General features: G+C 43.6%; 1 protein-coding gene across 3 annotated transcripts in view; it reads left to right on the top strand.

The window, feature by feature from the left end:
* The window catches only part of PROSER1 (proline and serine rich 1), a 71,390-nt gene that overhangs the window by 1,200 nt on the left and 54,147 nt on the right, over nt 1–16,043 (top strand). For all 3 annotated transcript variants that reach the window (XM_073662577.1, XM_073662578.1, XM_073662579.1), the window contains exons 2-5: nt 6,067–6,159; nt 8,872–9,086; nt 12,757–12,822; nt 13,650–13,718. In XM_073662577.1, coding sequence (XP_073518678.1) covers nt 9,042–9,086; nt 12,757–12,822; nt 13,650–13,718 — 180 coding nt within the window. In that variant the 5' untranslated portion in view covers nt 6,067–6,159; nt 8,872–9,041. The remainder of the gene's footprint in view (nt 1–6,066; nt 6,160–8,871; nt 9,087–12,756; nt 12,823–13,649; nt 13,719–16,043) is intronic.

Genomic DNA, 16,043 nt, shown 5'->3' with positions numbered 1-16,043 from the left:
CACTTTAGGATTCTCATTCACTTTGCTGGCATCAGGTTTTGCTAGCAAATCTGCAGCGTGTGCACACAGCCTTAGACATATCCTGGCAGATGATCGGCTCATGAAGCTACAGGGGAGAGTTAGATTAGTGAATTGAGGTCATGTGTTTTTAAAGCACCCTTAATAATGTGGGGGCTAGATATTAATCAGATCGTCTGGGGTAGTGCATTCCAGAAAACTGGTGCAGCACGAGAGAAGTCTTGGGAGGTTTGGATTTTTGAGGATGTTAGTCTTATAGCAGTTGCAGAACGGGGCATAGGAGGGGTGATAGACAGAAATGAGGGATGAGATATAGGGTGGCGCAGAACTATGGAGAGTTTTGTGGGTAAGAGAGTTGAGTTTGTATTGTATTCTGTGGTGAATGGGTAACCAATGTAATGACTGGTACAAGGTGGAGGCACTGATGTAGCAGCTGGACAGAAATATGACCCTGGCTGCCGCATTCAGGACAGATTGGAGAGGAAAGAGTTTGGTAAGAGGGAGAATGATCAGAAGAGAGTTGCAGTAGTCCAGATGAGAGTGAATAAGAGCGACAGTAAGAGTTTTAGCAGTTTCAAAGGTGAGAAAAGTTCGGATTCTGGAGATTCAGTGGAGTGTAAGGAGCGGAAACCAGATTGTAAAGGGTCAAGAATGGAGTTATCTGAGAGATAGTGGATTAGGGGAGAGTGGACCAAGCGTTCCAGGAGTTTAGAGATGAAGGGAAGATTAGACACCGGTCTGTAGTTAGCAGTGCAGTTCTGGTTGAGGGATGGTTTGTTAGGTGGGGGGTTATGATGGCTTGTTTGAAGGAGGAGGGAAAGATACTGGACTTAATATGTGTCATATGAGGCCCAGCGGATGCTCCCAGCATGGCGAGAATTTATGTTATTACCACATTACTTGGCATGGAAAGTAAGGACGGGCGCACTGCTTGCCATTACACAAAAAATCGTACTGTATGTGTGCCCCATAGTTGGGTACAGTTTAAAGAAGTCACCATAAGCGCAGGGCTGTGGAGTCGGAGCCCATTTTGGTGGAGTCGGTATAAAATGAACCGATTCCGACTCCTAAAATATATAATAAATTGGGTACAGTAGTTCAATGCAGTTTGTGGGGAATATTTTTTCATAAGAATTTTGGAAAGTTATGAAATGTCGGTCCTATTCCTGATCTAAGGGTCTAGACTTTTAGCTGAGATGAATCTGTGGTACAGTAAATTTATCACTTAAACATGAGCCATGTATGAGGGAGTCAGAGTCGTGGAGTCGGAGGTTTGGCTTACTGACTCCACAGCACTGTATAAGCGGACACTCTCCCTTTATGTACAGTGGAGGAAGAAGATGAAATGTACACAGTGATTCACCCTTTTATTTAGCTCTGTAGTTTTGCTCAGTTTCACTTCTAGGCTGGGTTCATACAACATGTCTTTTGTTTGTTCTTTTTTTCAGAACTCTTAGTATAATTTTTTTTTTCTTTTATGTGTAGAAAACACCTTTTTTATTTTTTTCATTTATGGAAACTCTGCTATGAATTACTGTACCAGAATTGTGCATGAGATATTAAGAAATCTCATTCACACAAACTGAAAAATATCTGCAGCTTCAAGGGGTTTGTCCACCTTTGTTATTTGGGGATTAAAAAAGTCATCTTTGTAATTGGATCTCACTAAAAGTTGTGTACCGTTTGCCTTCTATAGCCTCGGTGTTGCACTGTCGATTGCAGACTATAGAATGAGTTAACTGAGAATCTGTCAGCTCGCTATAATGGTCTGATGGGGGAGTTTTTATGTCTTTTATTTGTTTGTTTTCTGTGCTTCTCTCAGATGATTTGACGATGATCACACAAAGCTGATTGTACAGGGAAACAAAGCGCCTGTTAAAGCAAAAGAGTCCAAAGTTTTTAATGAAACCGCATAGCAAAAATGATTCTCAGCCCCATGCAGTTAAAGAAAAAAAAAAGTCTCCAGAAGAGAACACCCTTACATGGACATTGGAGAGTGGTGCAGGATATGTTTGCACTATATAAATAAAATGATTGTTTTGCCTTTTGCTATGTGTGACGTTACCGCACCGTTTTTGTGAGGGGATCAGTAGTAAATGCCGCTGTGGGTTTAATGAATAATATATAATAATGATAAAATGAAGTTATTTTAATTCTGGTCTCAGTTTGTTCCACATTTAAAGATTCTAATATTCTCCTTCCCCTCTTGTATAATTGATGGAAAATGCATAAAATAAGAAGTAATAAGTAATTTGTTCTTTTTTTCTGGATTTGGGCTGTGAGGCTATGTGCCCACGATGCAGAAATGAAGCAGAAAATTTCTGCAGCATTTCTGCATCTCCCTGGCAGAAAAAACGCATGCGGATTGTACATGCGTTTTTCCTGCAGAATACATGCGGGTTCACATGCGTTTCCGCATGCAGATTGACAAGCACTTTCCAGGCGATAGCATCACTTGGAAAGTGCTTGACAACTAGGTCACACTGTATAAATCCATGCAAACAGCATGGATTTATACAGCGTGAACCGTAAAAAATAAAACAAATAAAGCTATACTCACCCCCGAGGCCCCGGCGTGGCTGCAGCGCTGCTTCCTGGCTGGTTCCCGGCTGCCGGCATATCGCGAGACAGAGCGGTGAAGGGCCTGCGGTCACATGACTGTGACGTCACCGAAGGTCCTTCAGCGCTGCTGGCATTCAGAGAGAAGACGCCGGACAGGTGAGTATAAACTTTATTTGTTATTTTATTCTTTTTTTACAGGTACAATGGTACCCAGGTCTGGATGAGAGTCTCCTCTCCTCCAGAACTGGGTACCATCCGCACATAGAGACGCATAGAAGCCGCTTGTAAAAATGTACAGTCGCGGTTTCTGTGCGTCTCAATGCAAGTCAATGGCGGGAGTTCCGCTGCGCTTCCGCAAAATTAAATGACATGCTGCGGATTTTTGTACGCACCATAAACGCTGCGGAAAAATCCGCAGCATGTGCATAGAACATGCAGAATCCCCTTGGGGACCATGGGGTGCGGATTACCATGCGTTTCACAAGCGTTTCCGCTGCGGAAATTCCGCAGCATAAACGCTTGAAAAACGCTACGTGGGCACACAGCCTGAGGAGGAAATAAAAAAAACAAAAACAAAGCACTCTTACATTGTTGCAGACAGTGACCGATAGTCCGGCAATACTTTCCATATTATTTTTATATTCGCACATATTTGGCACCAGCGATTGCTAGTGTTCAGCCTCCAAACAATGTTTCCATTCACTGATTGCAAGAAATTCCAAGATTTAGTAACTTTGTAATAAACTTTTTGTTTACAAGCAACTTTCTACAGCCGGCTCGCTATATTACATGACCCCACAAGAAGCAGGGCAGGTCCTAAATAATGTCACCACGTGGCTGTCGCTTCCTCCAGGGTGACCCTGCTGCTGTCAGGACAGGGATTTAACAGTAGCTTCAGGTTTGTGCCGATAGCGGAGAGCGTTGTGATCGGGGTGACTCGGCAGAGAAGGCAATGGAGGCTGCTCTGCAATCACTGATGTAGAAGCCATGTGTCGCTGACTGATTGTTGGAGCCGTTCTCTCAGCTTCTTATTCTACCCCCTACCGATATTTGCCCTTCACACAATATTCAAGGTCATCATTTTGGTCTGTGACAGTCAGGAAGATTGTCGGATCAGGAGCTTCACAACAATGTAGTATTGAAGCCCACGACCGAACGCTGAGCTTTTATGAAACTGGGGCATTATTGGGTTAAAGGATCAGTTATATGGGATTCCCTGACTACACGTTTTATATTAAAACCAGTAATCCCACTGTACAAAGTGATGACCTATATCTCCAGGATATGTCACCGCTTTCTGAGTGGTGGCATCTGACCACCAAGTCATTAGATCTTAGATCACTGTATTACTTCTGCTCTGCTAGTGATCAACTTAGCTCTTATTGCACAAAAAAGCACAAACTATGGTTCGCTCACCCTCCCCTTGTCCAGCGCTGAGTCTCTACTGTTGCTCACAGAGCACTTATTGTCTGCAGTGCTGACTTCGCTGCAGCCAATCAGTGAGCTCAATGACTTTGAGCGACTCGTGCTGTCTATTGGCAGAGCCACTGTGCTCACTGATCTGCTGCAGAGACTCAGCGCTGGACCCGGGGAGGGTGAGTAGAGCGACATTTTAAAAGAAAACAAACTACGTCAAGGGAAAGGGATTTTCTGACCCTGGAAAACCCCATTAGTGAAGTCTTGATACTTGGGTAAATGATCTACTGTATGTAAACTCTGACATGATCAGGTCACCTCTGTATGTCAAGAAATCCCAGCGAATCCTACAGATGGAGAATTCCAGTTTCCAATAGCGGATAAACCCGTGTTCACCTTCTTTATCGTTACCATCAGATTGTATGTAGATAGAAATGGTTTACAGTGCTGCTCACTATTATTGGCACCCCTTCATTTTTTTCATAGACTGCACAATATCTTCAGAAATAAATGGAAATGTACCAAAGTTATATCCTCGGGATCTTTTAATTAGTGGTCCAAAGTAATACAACAATAAAACATTTTTTTTCTACTTCCATGTTGCAATTTCAATGAAAAAAACTGAATAAACTGCATGTGCAGCAATAAAGGCACCCCCTAATTAATACTTGGTTGCCCACCCTTTGGCATTGCTGACAGCCTCCAGACGTTTCTTGTAGCCATCTATAAGCTTCTTGCACTTCTCAGCTGGAATTTTCTCCCACTCTTCCTTTGCAGTTTGTTCAAGCTCTTTAATGTTTGCAGGGTTCTTTTTCCCAATGGCAGATTTCAGCTCACCCCAAAGATTTTCAATGGGATTGAGGTTAGGACTCATTGCTGGCCATTTTAAAAAAGTCCATTTCTTTTTTTTTTTCAACCATTCCTGTGTACTTTTGGATGTGTGCTTTGGGTCATTGTCTTGCTGGACGACCAATGATCTTCAACTCAAATCAATTTTTCTTACACTAGGTAGAAAATTTCGCTCTAAAACCTCTTGATAATTCTCTGATTTCATGATTCCTGTGATACGGTCAAGGCCTCTAGTACCAGACGCAGCAAAGCAACCCCACATCATTATGGATCCTCCACCATGCTTAACTGTTGGTAAAGTATTCTTTTCTTTATAAGCTTCATTGCGCCAACTGTAAACAAACTGTTACGTTGCCTTGCCAAAAAGCCATATTTTTGTTTCATCTGTCCACAGAAGCATTTTCCCAGAAGGATTGTGGTTTGTCAAGGTACTCTTTGGCAAAGATCAGTAGTTCCTTTTTATGTCTTTTCTTCAGCAATGGTTTCTTCCTTGGCATTCACCCATAAAGCTCTGCTTGGTTTAGTGTGTGGCGTATTGTACTTGTTGAAACCATGACCCAGACTGTTCCAGGTTGGCCTTAGATGTTTGATGTGGTGTTTTTTCCACCATTCGCACAAACCTTTGAAGACATCTCTTGTCAGTTTTCCTCTTTCCCTCTGTTTCATGCTTTGCAAACTTCTTAATAACATTGCGCACTGTTGAAACTGGGAAACCAAAATCTTTGGAGATGGCCTTATTCCCTTTGGAAGTCTTATGTTTGCTAATAATAGCAGTTCTGATGTCCTCAGACAGCTCCTTTGTCTTCACCATTGTGACCAAGGAACAGGGACTGCCATGTGGCGTTTTAAAACACTGAAGTCATCATTCATTGGCTAATTTATGTCACATGGGCACCAACAATTAAACACAGGTGAATTTCTTTTGTGATTTACTACAGGAGTCAAAATATGTTTCCATACTAAATTAATGTAAAAGGTGCCAATACCAGTGACACAGAAAGCTTTAGGTTTTTCTATTTTTCGCTCCCACTGTTTTTTGTTTTAAATTATGGTATATCTATACAAAAAAAAGTTTTCACTTGATTCATTTTTATCAGGAGATATTCCACATTATGTACTCAACCTTCATGGCTGCCAATAATGATGAGCAGGACTGTATGTGTGATAATGTGTCCCTATAAATATTCACTACATTAATGAATTAAATGTGTTTTTATATAGGATCTGGTGTCAAGCATGAAATCCTCCATTAAGAACTAAGGAGGCCATCGACACGCAGCTGTTGACCAATGATCTTGATACCGATGACCACAGGTAACTTTCTAACGTCCCCGTCCGCCTCTGGGCTTAGCGGAGCGTACACATGAGATGGATATTGTCCGAACCTGGCGAAATCTGCCCACAATCTATTGTGTATGGTGGGCGCCATGGTCTCCCTCCAACTGCAGATGTCATGGAGTAAAAAAGATTCGTGATGTTGGGCTACAATATGAAGGTCCAGCAGATATGTGTGTCAGCCATCTACTCCCCTCTCCCTGTTGGAATAGCTGAGCCAAATGTATATGTGTATGGGGAGTATAGAGGGAAAATCTCTTCAAAACAGTGTCTGGCCACCAGCTAGCTAAAGATTATGGCCAGTCTTAAAGGGTTATCATCAGAAAATCACCTATTGCGTAAATCAGCGTTTTTTGTTACTTTTATTTTTAAAGAAATATTGGCATTGGTTTTTTTTTCATGTCAAGATCTCTATTGAAAAAAGGAGAAAAAAAAAATTAATCTTGCAATTTTCACAGTGGTCACTAGGGCTTTTGTTGGAGTCATTCTTATTGTCATTTCAGGAAGAGTTTTCAGCAGGCTCATTATTATCAGAGGCAGGAATGCAATGACCAGTAACAGCTCTGTACATGGCTGATAACACTGAATCTATCAATAGATGATGTCACAGCTCACCTGCTCCCTCTCCCTTCACAATTACCTTTGTACACGCTCATTAAACACAACAAAATAAACGTTTGGGTCAGGATCAGACCATTGTGACTATGTACATGTGTTATTTCCTGAAACTGGAAGTATTGACTCTCAAAAATTCCTACTGGCCAGTGTGAAAAATTGTAAGATTTATTTATTTTTTTTTTAAATACATAATTTGTTTTGTAAAAAAAAATGCCCAAAATATTAACTATATTTAAAACAAAAACCTGACTTGAACAATTGTACAATCTCTGACGATGACTTCCCTCTAAGTCCCCTGACATATTAGATAGCACTTGGTGAAAGAATTGTTCAGCAGGCAGCTCTCTCCCCTGACTCCCCCATACACAGGAGCACACTGCTCACCCCAGCGTGGCTGCGCTTTCCCCGTGGCTGTAAGTCTTCGCGTGGCTGCTCCCTTTGTGTGACTGGCAGAATCCTTCTTTTCTTTTCTCCTTCTTTGTCAGAGGAGGGTCGGGAGGCCCTGATAAACATAGATTGTCGGCCAAAATCAGCTAGTCCAGTCCACTTACCTAATATGTATGGGGGCCTTTATTCTTCCATAAGAGGCAAAAGTGTATGTGCTAGTCCGCCCAACGTGCTGATTTTTCACACTGGTTTTGGTGCTATATTTAAAGGAACACTTCCATCTTAAAGGGGCTTCGGAGAATATTTTTTTTCCCTATAGTTTTTCTAAGGGTTAAAAATAACAGAACCGACTTTCCACTGCTCCTCCCGGTGATTGTTTTCAGTAGTGATTGGCTGCAGTGTTAAATCTGTCAATGGGATGTCACTGCTGTAGCTAAGTAAATAAGGACTGGCGGAGAGCACTGGAGTGCTGAAGCAGTGGAGGATTTAGCAGGCAGGCTCCTTTAACTATTTTATTACACACTCCCTCCCTCCCGTTGGCTGTTTTCTTTTTTTTTTTTTTTTTAAGACAACACCTTTATTCTTGTACCTCCGATCTGCAGGCAGTGGGTAAAGCGTGCTACATTTATCACTATACATTTCTACATTAATTGCAGACCTTCCTATCCCCAGAATGACGAGTCCGATCCATGCGCCTTTTAGGATTCTGTTGTGTTTTCTCGTTATCATTTGGGAGAGATGAAGACGGTTAATTGACTTTCATATGTCCGTTTCCTTGTCTCCCAAGTGAAGTTGTGAGAGGATCAGAGGGGGCCTACCCAGCTCCACCAAAGTTAGTTATACCCAAGGTGTAGGCTATGATAGGAGTCAGGGGTATCTACCCAGCACCACCAAAGTTAGCAATACCCAATGTGTAGGCTATGATAGGAGCTAGTGGGGATCTACCCAGCACCACCAAAATTAGCTATACCCGAGGTGTAGGATATGATAGGAGCCAGTGGGGATCTACCCAGCACCACCAAAGTTAGCAATACCCAATGTGTAGGCTATGATAGGAGCTAGTGGGGATCTACCCAGCACCACCAAAATTAGCTATACCCGAGGTGTAGGATATGATAGGAGCCAGTGGGGATCTACCCAGCACCACCAAAATTAGCTATACCCAAGGTGTAGGATATGATAGGAGCCAGTGGGGATCTACCCAGCACCACCAAAATTAGCTATACCCAAGGTGTAGGATATGATAGGAGCCAGTGGGGATCTACCCAGCACCACCAAAATTAGCTATACCCGAGGTGTAGGATATGATAGGAGCCAGTGGGGATCTACCCAGCACCACCAAAATTAGCTATACCCGAGGTGTAGGATATGATAGGAGCCAGTGGGGATCTACCCAGCACCACCAAAATTAGCTATACCCAAGGTGTAGGATATGATAGGAGCCAAGGGGGATCTACCCAGCACCACCAAAGTTAGTTATACCTGAGGCGTAGGATATGATAGAAGCCGGGGGATCTACTCAGCACCACCAAAGTTAGCAATACCCGAGGCGTAGGATATGATAGGAGCCATATGGGATCTACTCAGCACCACCAAAGTTAGCTATACCCGAGATGTACACTATAGATGGCTCCTTCTGTACAGATCATCATTCTCATTTGATCAGTTCCTCCATCTTCTTTTCAGATTGCAGCATTTTATAAATGTGCGTCCTGCTGGAGAAAACCTCTGTGATCATGGGCTCCTGGTGCTTATAACGCTCTGTAATAACCGGCAGCACAGGAGCCAACGAAGAAAACAACTCACTGAACTTTTTACATATTGGATGCTCCTGTAAGAAAGATAAAAGCGCAGCCATGGATAAGAAGTCATTTGAGATGGTGCTGGATGAAGTCAGAAAGGTACATGTACATTGCAGGGCGCTCTATGCATACAGCTCCGGAGCCATTGCACAATGCACACATCCTTTATACATGACCTAAGTAATGTAATGTCGCTGTGGACATCACCGCCATACGGTGTATATACCCCCTGATGAAGATAGTGGGAGGTAGATCAAGTGTTCAAATTTTTTGGATTTTCCCATGGCTCCTGCTATTATTTTAATGTATTTAAAAGGGTTTTCCAGTACTTTTAAAAATATGCCAGTGTGTTTTAATGATAAATAGAAGCTTCTTTCTAATTACCTCCTGGTGCTGTTTCTGCCTGTGAGCGGCGCTATCGGTGGCCCCTCACAGGCAGCACGTGACCCCCCCGCTGACGTCACGTCAAGTGAGGCATGACTCAGCACTGGGGTCCCCGTAGTGGCTGCTGGGTTGTGGAACGTGGAAGAGGGACCCCCGGCTGCAGCCTGGACTTGTCGTGACATCAGTGGATGTCACAGCCGGCTGCAGCCGGGGGTCACGTGCTGCCTGTGAGCGGCCACCGATGGCGGCGCTCACAGGCAGAAACAGCACCAGGAGGTAATTAGAAAGAAGCTTCTATTCAGCATAAAAACACATTGGGCTATTTTTAAAAGTACTGGACAACCCCTTTAATACTTAGTCAAAAAGTTTCCACATTCCGGTTATATTCAAACTTCTGTTGGCCGCACTGTCTTATCGGCACTTTCCATACCAGGTCGCTGTCTCCCCAGTCACTGCTGCACAGGGTTGAATGTGTTACGTCAGTACATTGGTGTCTGGGGTGCGAAAAACAATGTCTGCCACACTTGTGATTTGCACAAAAGAAGAGCAGCGTGTATTGATTTGTGTTTTTTTGTGGTCTGTCAGTGTGTCTGGTGCCGATATTTCTCGAAGACTTTGCGCGCAGTATGGAGAAAGTTTCTTGTCAGGAAGTAGTGTGTGTGAAAGGACAGAAGTTCAAGGAAGGAGGCACAAGTGACAGCCATGAAGAAGGAGCCGTATGCCCGTCCATGTCCACGACTGATGACAACATTGAGCGGGAACGGACTCCGGTGTATAGACCGGGGACGGCGGATTATTTCCCCCTAAAAAAGAACTACAAGGACGAAGATTCACATCTGATGAAGAGGGGAAGACAGCGGTGCAGCACGCAGCTCAGCCGAAAATATTTTTTTAATGGGGGAATATGAAAGCTTCCGCACAGATGGACAAAATCTATTGAAAAACTGGGAGATTATGTCCGAAAAATGATATTTAACTTGATGAAAATAAACTCTACCAAGTGCGGATTATTTTGACTCATCCTTGTGTTTTTATATATATAAGATCCATCTTGGTTGGTCGCAGAGGAATAGTACTTTGGTCTGTCGTAGACACAGCATCTCAATTTAAAGGAGTTTTCTAAGATTTTTCAAGAGTTTGCACAGAGTAGGTACTATGCAATAAAGAAATGACACTTATCCATTAAAATCCTCGCTATCCTTGTGCTCAGGCAGCGGTGGTCCTCACTTGTACCACAAATTATATCTTCCCATCCAGTACTCGCATGACAGCTGCAGTCAGTCGCTATTCTTAGATCTTGTGCCAAACATGCAACTGTCACCTCTGAGGGCTGTAATTGGCTGCAGCGGTCAGATACATCATTAAACATCAGATTCAAAGGGTAATTAATGCTTCTTTCTTTATCACATTCTCTGCTTTTTTTTTGCAAAAATCCTAAAAAACACCATAAAAACCTTCTAGATGCCATAATAGAAGGTGCAATAATGCAAAGCTGCTGCGGCAATGAAATGCAAGCTGTGCTCGCTCCTAAAGGGGAACATTTACACTGGCCTCTCCCAGGAGCGCTCTTAGGCCACGGCCCCACTATCAGTATTTGATCAGTATTTGGTCAGTATTTTTTCTCAGGAGTCGGAGCCAAAACCAGGTGAGGAACAATCAGAGAAAAAGTATAATAGAAACAAGTCACCAATTCTGCATTTATCACCCACTCCTGGTTTTGGCTCCCACTCCTGAGAAAAAATACTGACTGAATACTGATAGTGAGTGGGGCTGTGGCCTTATCCTGACAATCAGCCAAAGTGTAAGCAAGTTGCCAATCTCTTCTGGTGAAATGGATTGTTAAGCTTGTTTAACTCCTTCAGGACCTTGCGATTTTGCGTTTTTGCTCCCCTTCTTCCAAGAGCCATACCTTTTTTATTTTTTTCGTCCACATAGCCGTATGAGGGCTTGTTTTTTTTGCGGGACAAGTTGTACACCATTTTTTTTTACCATATAGTACACTGGAAAAAAATTCCCAAGTGCGTTGAAATTTAAAAAAAAAAAGTGCAATCTCACAATTGTTTTTTGTGTTTTTTATTTACCATGTTCTCTATAAAGTACAACTGATCTGGCAATATAATTCATTAGGTCAGTAGTACGAGTAACCAGATACCAAACGTATAAAATTTTTTGTAAAGGAAAAAAAATTATTACTTTTTCCACCATTTTCCGAAACCCCTTAAGTTTTCATTTTTCGTGATCTGGGGCTGGGTGAGGGCTTATTTTTTGCGCGATGAGCTGATGTTTTTATTGATACGATTTTGGGGTAGATACAAGGTTTTGGTTGTCTGTTATCGCAATGTTGCAGCGGCCCAAAAAAAATTAATTCTGGCGTTTTGATTTCTTTTTCTCGTTACGCTGTTTACCGATCGGATCAATTTAATTTATTTTATATTTTGATAAATTTGACAATTCAGAACTCAGCAATACCAAATATGCGTTTTTTTTTTTAATTGTTTTATTTTTAATAGGGCAAAAGGGGGGTGGTATTAACTTAAAAAAATATATATATATATTTACTGTATTGAAAAGTTGCGGCTGTGATCATCCAATCAGCACTGCTATGTGTAGCAGAAATCACGATCTTCTATGAACACCGGACTTGGGCCTGCGTTCACAGGGGCTCAGTAATGACATGCACGGGGGTCCTCAGCAGACCCCTGGCTGTCAGGACAACCCATCGGTGCACCACGATCACGTCATGGGGACGCCGATGGGCAGAAGCAATGACTCGCTCCCCGCCGGCCCGTGTTAAATGCCGCTGTCAGAGATTGTCACCATGATGGATCCTGTACAGTCTTCCTTGCTCTCTGGGATTTTAGGTGAGACAGAAGTTGTAAGATTTGATCTTCTGGCTTTTACCCACCCTACATGTACAGTGACCATCCTAATATGTCAGTCGTGTAAGGTGACTGTCTTCAGCCATGGTGCGACCACATACAGGCACAGTGACGTCAGTCCGTTGGGTATCTCTTCTGCAGGGTTAGGACGCCCGAGTCCTCTGTTTTCGTACATAAAGTGCAAAAGTCTTAAATCTTTTTTTTTTTTTTTTAATAAGTCTGTGTCCGTCCACACAGGATCGTATTTTCTTCCTTGGATTTGTGTGCGGAAATTTGTCTGTCTGTGATAGAAATAGCCGCGTTCTCATTCGGAGGAATCTGCACTGGAGGTTCGCCTGATCTGTGGATGTGAATATATTCTGTGGACTTTCACTGCATCAGAAACGTAGCGAATTGTGCGGGAAATTTCCCTGTAAATCCCATGTGAACACCCATAAAAATAGCAGTAACGTGGTATATTGACCAGTCTCTTCCTGATCATTTCTTTGTCTCTTTCCTGTCCGCAGGCTGTGGTTACAGATTATAAAGTCAAGGCCTTGGAGAATGTACATGGATATTTTTCCTGTGAGCAGGTAAGGTAAATCGGGAATGTGTCACTAAAAAAAAGCTCCGCTCTGGGATACCGCTGTTCATTCACATCCGCCCCGTGTTTGGACGCGGTGTCTACTACCTGGGCTTGGTTGTTTCCTTGCATAGTACGTCTAGAAGAGGTATGTTTCACCATGCTTTCTTGGCAGTTACGATTTCTTCTTAGAAAATAGCCTTTTCCTCTCTCAAAAGACCATTTGCATATTTAATTTCCCAGAGGAGCATGCATGTCTTATAAGTCTCCTCACTCTGACATGCCAGGCTTGGAATGTCATTCTCCACAAGGAGAAACATTACTCCATAGACCCCAGTCCATAGCCTCTCACCTAGCCAAATCAGATCTCATACTTTTCACTGATGAGGGGAAACAGCCTGAAACACTGTGTAAGCAAATTGAGATTCTGGTTTGGATTTAAATTTTAATCATATTGCAAGGCTCATTAGTGTCGATTTTGACTTTTAGCATCACTGCTTCCAATAGGTGGCGCTAGAGTTCTAGTCCCCTTCCTCTCTAAAGAGACAATTTGCATATTTAATTTCCCTGAGGAGCTTGCATGTCTTAGAAGTCTTCTCACCCTGACATGCCAGGCTTGGCTTGTTACTCTCCAGAAGGACAAACGGTACCCCTTAGAAAATAGCCTAAAACCCTGTAATGATCAGCTCAGTAGACCTATGGGGGGCTAAAGGGGTTGTAATATGGACTTTAAAATGCAGCCGTACTTGAGTTCTGAAGCTCCTATTAGCAGTGATCTACATGGAGAGTCTTGTGCCGCTCCTCTCAACGTTGTGTAATTAAGTCTCTCTCCTGTAGGTGGTTGAACTATTAAGATATTTCTCTTGGTCGGTTCCTCAGCTGAAGGCAGTGAAGGCGATGCAGCATGTGAGTACATACGGTATATACTATCAGATACATAGGTTGATGTATATCAGGACAAGTACTACAAGTTACATTTGAGAAGCCGCTCCGGGTGTCATATAGTTGTATTGTCTTGATGCTACCTCTCCCACCAGTGGTTGCACTAGATCCTTGGAAAAATAAAACTTCTCCATTGAGCCAATATATGATGATGGTCGTAACATGGTTCTTTCATCGTGCTGATCCCACTCTATTTTAAAGGTCTATGGGCTTCTCAATGGTTAGACCCCGAACAGTCTGTCTCTAGAGCCTTATTCTACACATGTGTGTTTGACAATTAAGCCCCTATAAGAGCCTTTCCAGAAGATTTCTGAACATAAAGTGTGATCACAGGAATAAGGTGGTCTGCAACTTTCCTATATACTTTTTCAATTCTCCACCATATGTAATATTAGTTTGCATTTAGTGATTGAGAACAATATTGTCGAGATGCAGAGACTGCAAGCTCCATACATCAATGGTCCTGCAAGCTCCATACATCAATGGTCCTGCAAGCTCCATACATCAATGGTCCTGCAAGCTCCATACATCAATGGTCCTGCAAGCTCCATACATCAATGGTCCTGCAATCTCCATACATCAATGGTCCTGCAAGCTCCATACATCAATGGTCCTGCAAGCTCCATATATAATATGTCCTGTGAGCTCCATACAGACATGGTCCTGCGAGCTCCATACAGACATGGTCCTGCGAGCTCCATACAGGCATGGTCCTGCGAGCTCCATACAGGCATGGTCCTGCGAGCTCCATACAGGCATGGTCCTGCGAGCTCCATACAGGCATGGTCCTGCGAGCTCCATACAGGCATGGTCCTGCGAGCTCCATACAGGCATGGTCCTGCGAGCTCCATACAGGCATGGTCCTGCGAGCTCCATACAGGCATGGTCCTGCGAGCTCCATACAGGCATGGTCCTGCGAGCTCCATACAGGCATGGTCCTGCGAGCTCCATACAGGCATGGTCCTGCGAGCTCCATACAGGCATGGTCCTGCGAGCTCCATACAGGCATGGTCCTGCGAGCTCCATACAGGCATGGTCCTGCGAGCTCCATACAGGCATGGTCCTGCGAGCTCCATACATAATAGGTCCTGCGAGCTCCATACATAATAGGTCCTGCAAGCTCCGTAATTAAAGTGGTTACCCGGGATTATTATTTTTTTCTATGGGCCTAAGAACTAACAGGCCGATAGTTGCTAACTACCAGGCTGTAGTCCCCCGCGCCAATCTCCCGCCGGCACAGGGCCGTCACAGACCGCTCCTGTCGGTGGTTTAGCGGCTTCTTCTGACGTCACGTTGACAGAGCAGCGGCTTCTCTTCCTTTCTGCTTTGTTGACAGGGTGTCTCTGCCGATGTCATGCTGATTGACAGTCAGTTCCCCACTGTCTAACTGCGGGGAGCCGGCTGTCAATCAGCATGACTCATCAGTCACGCCCCATCAACAGAGCAGCCCGAAAGAGGAAGAGTTGCTCTGGTGACATGGAGTAGCTGAATCGCTATCAATCACTCTGTGCCGGCGCTCGGTACAACAGGCAGGTAGGAAGCACCTATCTGCTTTGTTCGTTTTTAAGCCCAAAGTTAAAAAATAAAATAGCCCTGGATTAACTCTAAGTTTCAGTACTATGTAGTGGATTGAGTTGTATTCCCTCTCAGCAATGCTTAGCGAGTTACAAAACCTGATACGTTGATGTGATGATAGAGATTTGTGCCGATAGACCACTATCTAGGGGGTTTGCAGCCTGTAAATGTGAACAAAAGTGTTGTCATTCACTGATAGCAATCTGGTATCCTGACTAGTATTAGTATAATGTACCACAAGGTTGCAGATGTTTTCATAGTGGATAAAGAGGCTATCCGGGACTTCAATGCTCATCCTCGGCACACGCACTGATCAGCTGGTAGACAAGTCCCCATCATTGTTCACCACAGAAGGCCCCATACTAGCAGTATTACTGCTGGTCACAGTCCCTTGAATGGGGCAGAGCTGCAGTGGTTGCTTATCGGACCTGTGCAATCTCTGGGTGCCCATGGGGGCCTAAAACATGACCCCATGGCTGCCATCTTCCAACCAACCTTCCCAGTCAGTCTGTTTTTGGTTTGAGACTTCATTTTTTACCATAAAAACTAAAGCAATAGATATATTCTACAATGATAGAATGGTGGTTAAGATGCCAGCGCTGCGGTCATGTGTCCAGACGTCAGGGGACACGTGGGAGCAGCGGGGAGGGCCACACAGGGTTGTGCACCCCCTTTTTTATTTTATAGCATTCAGCCCATCTGATTCTTATTTCT

Source organism: Phyllobates terribilis, unplaced genomic scaffold (genome assembly GCF_046119375.1).
Source record: "Phyllobates terribilis strain yellow unplaced genomic scaffold, ASM4611937v1 Scaffold_2__4_contigs__length_985480577, whole genome shotgun sequence".
NCBI lineage: Eukaryota > Metazoa > Chordata > Amphibia > Anura > Dendrobatidae > Phyllobates > Phyllobates terribilis.
This window is presented reverse-complemented; position numbering and strand designations above follow the sequence as displayed.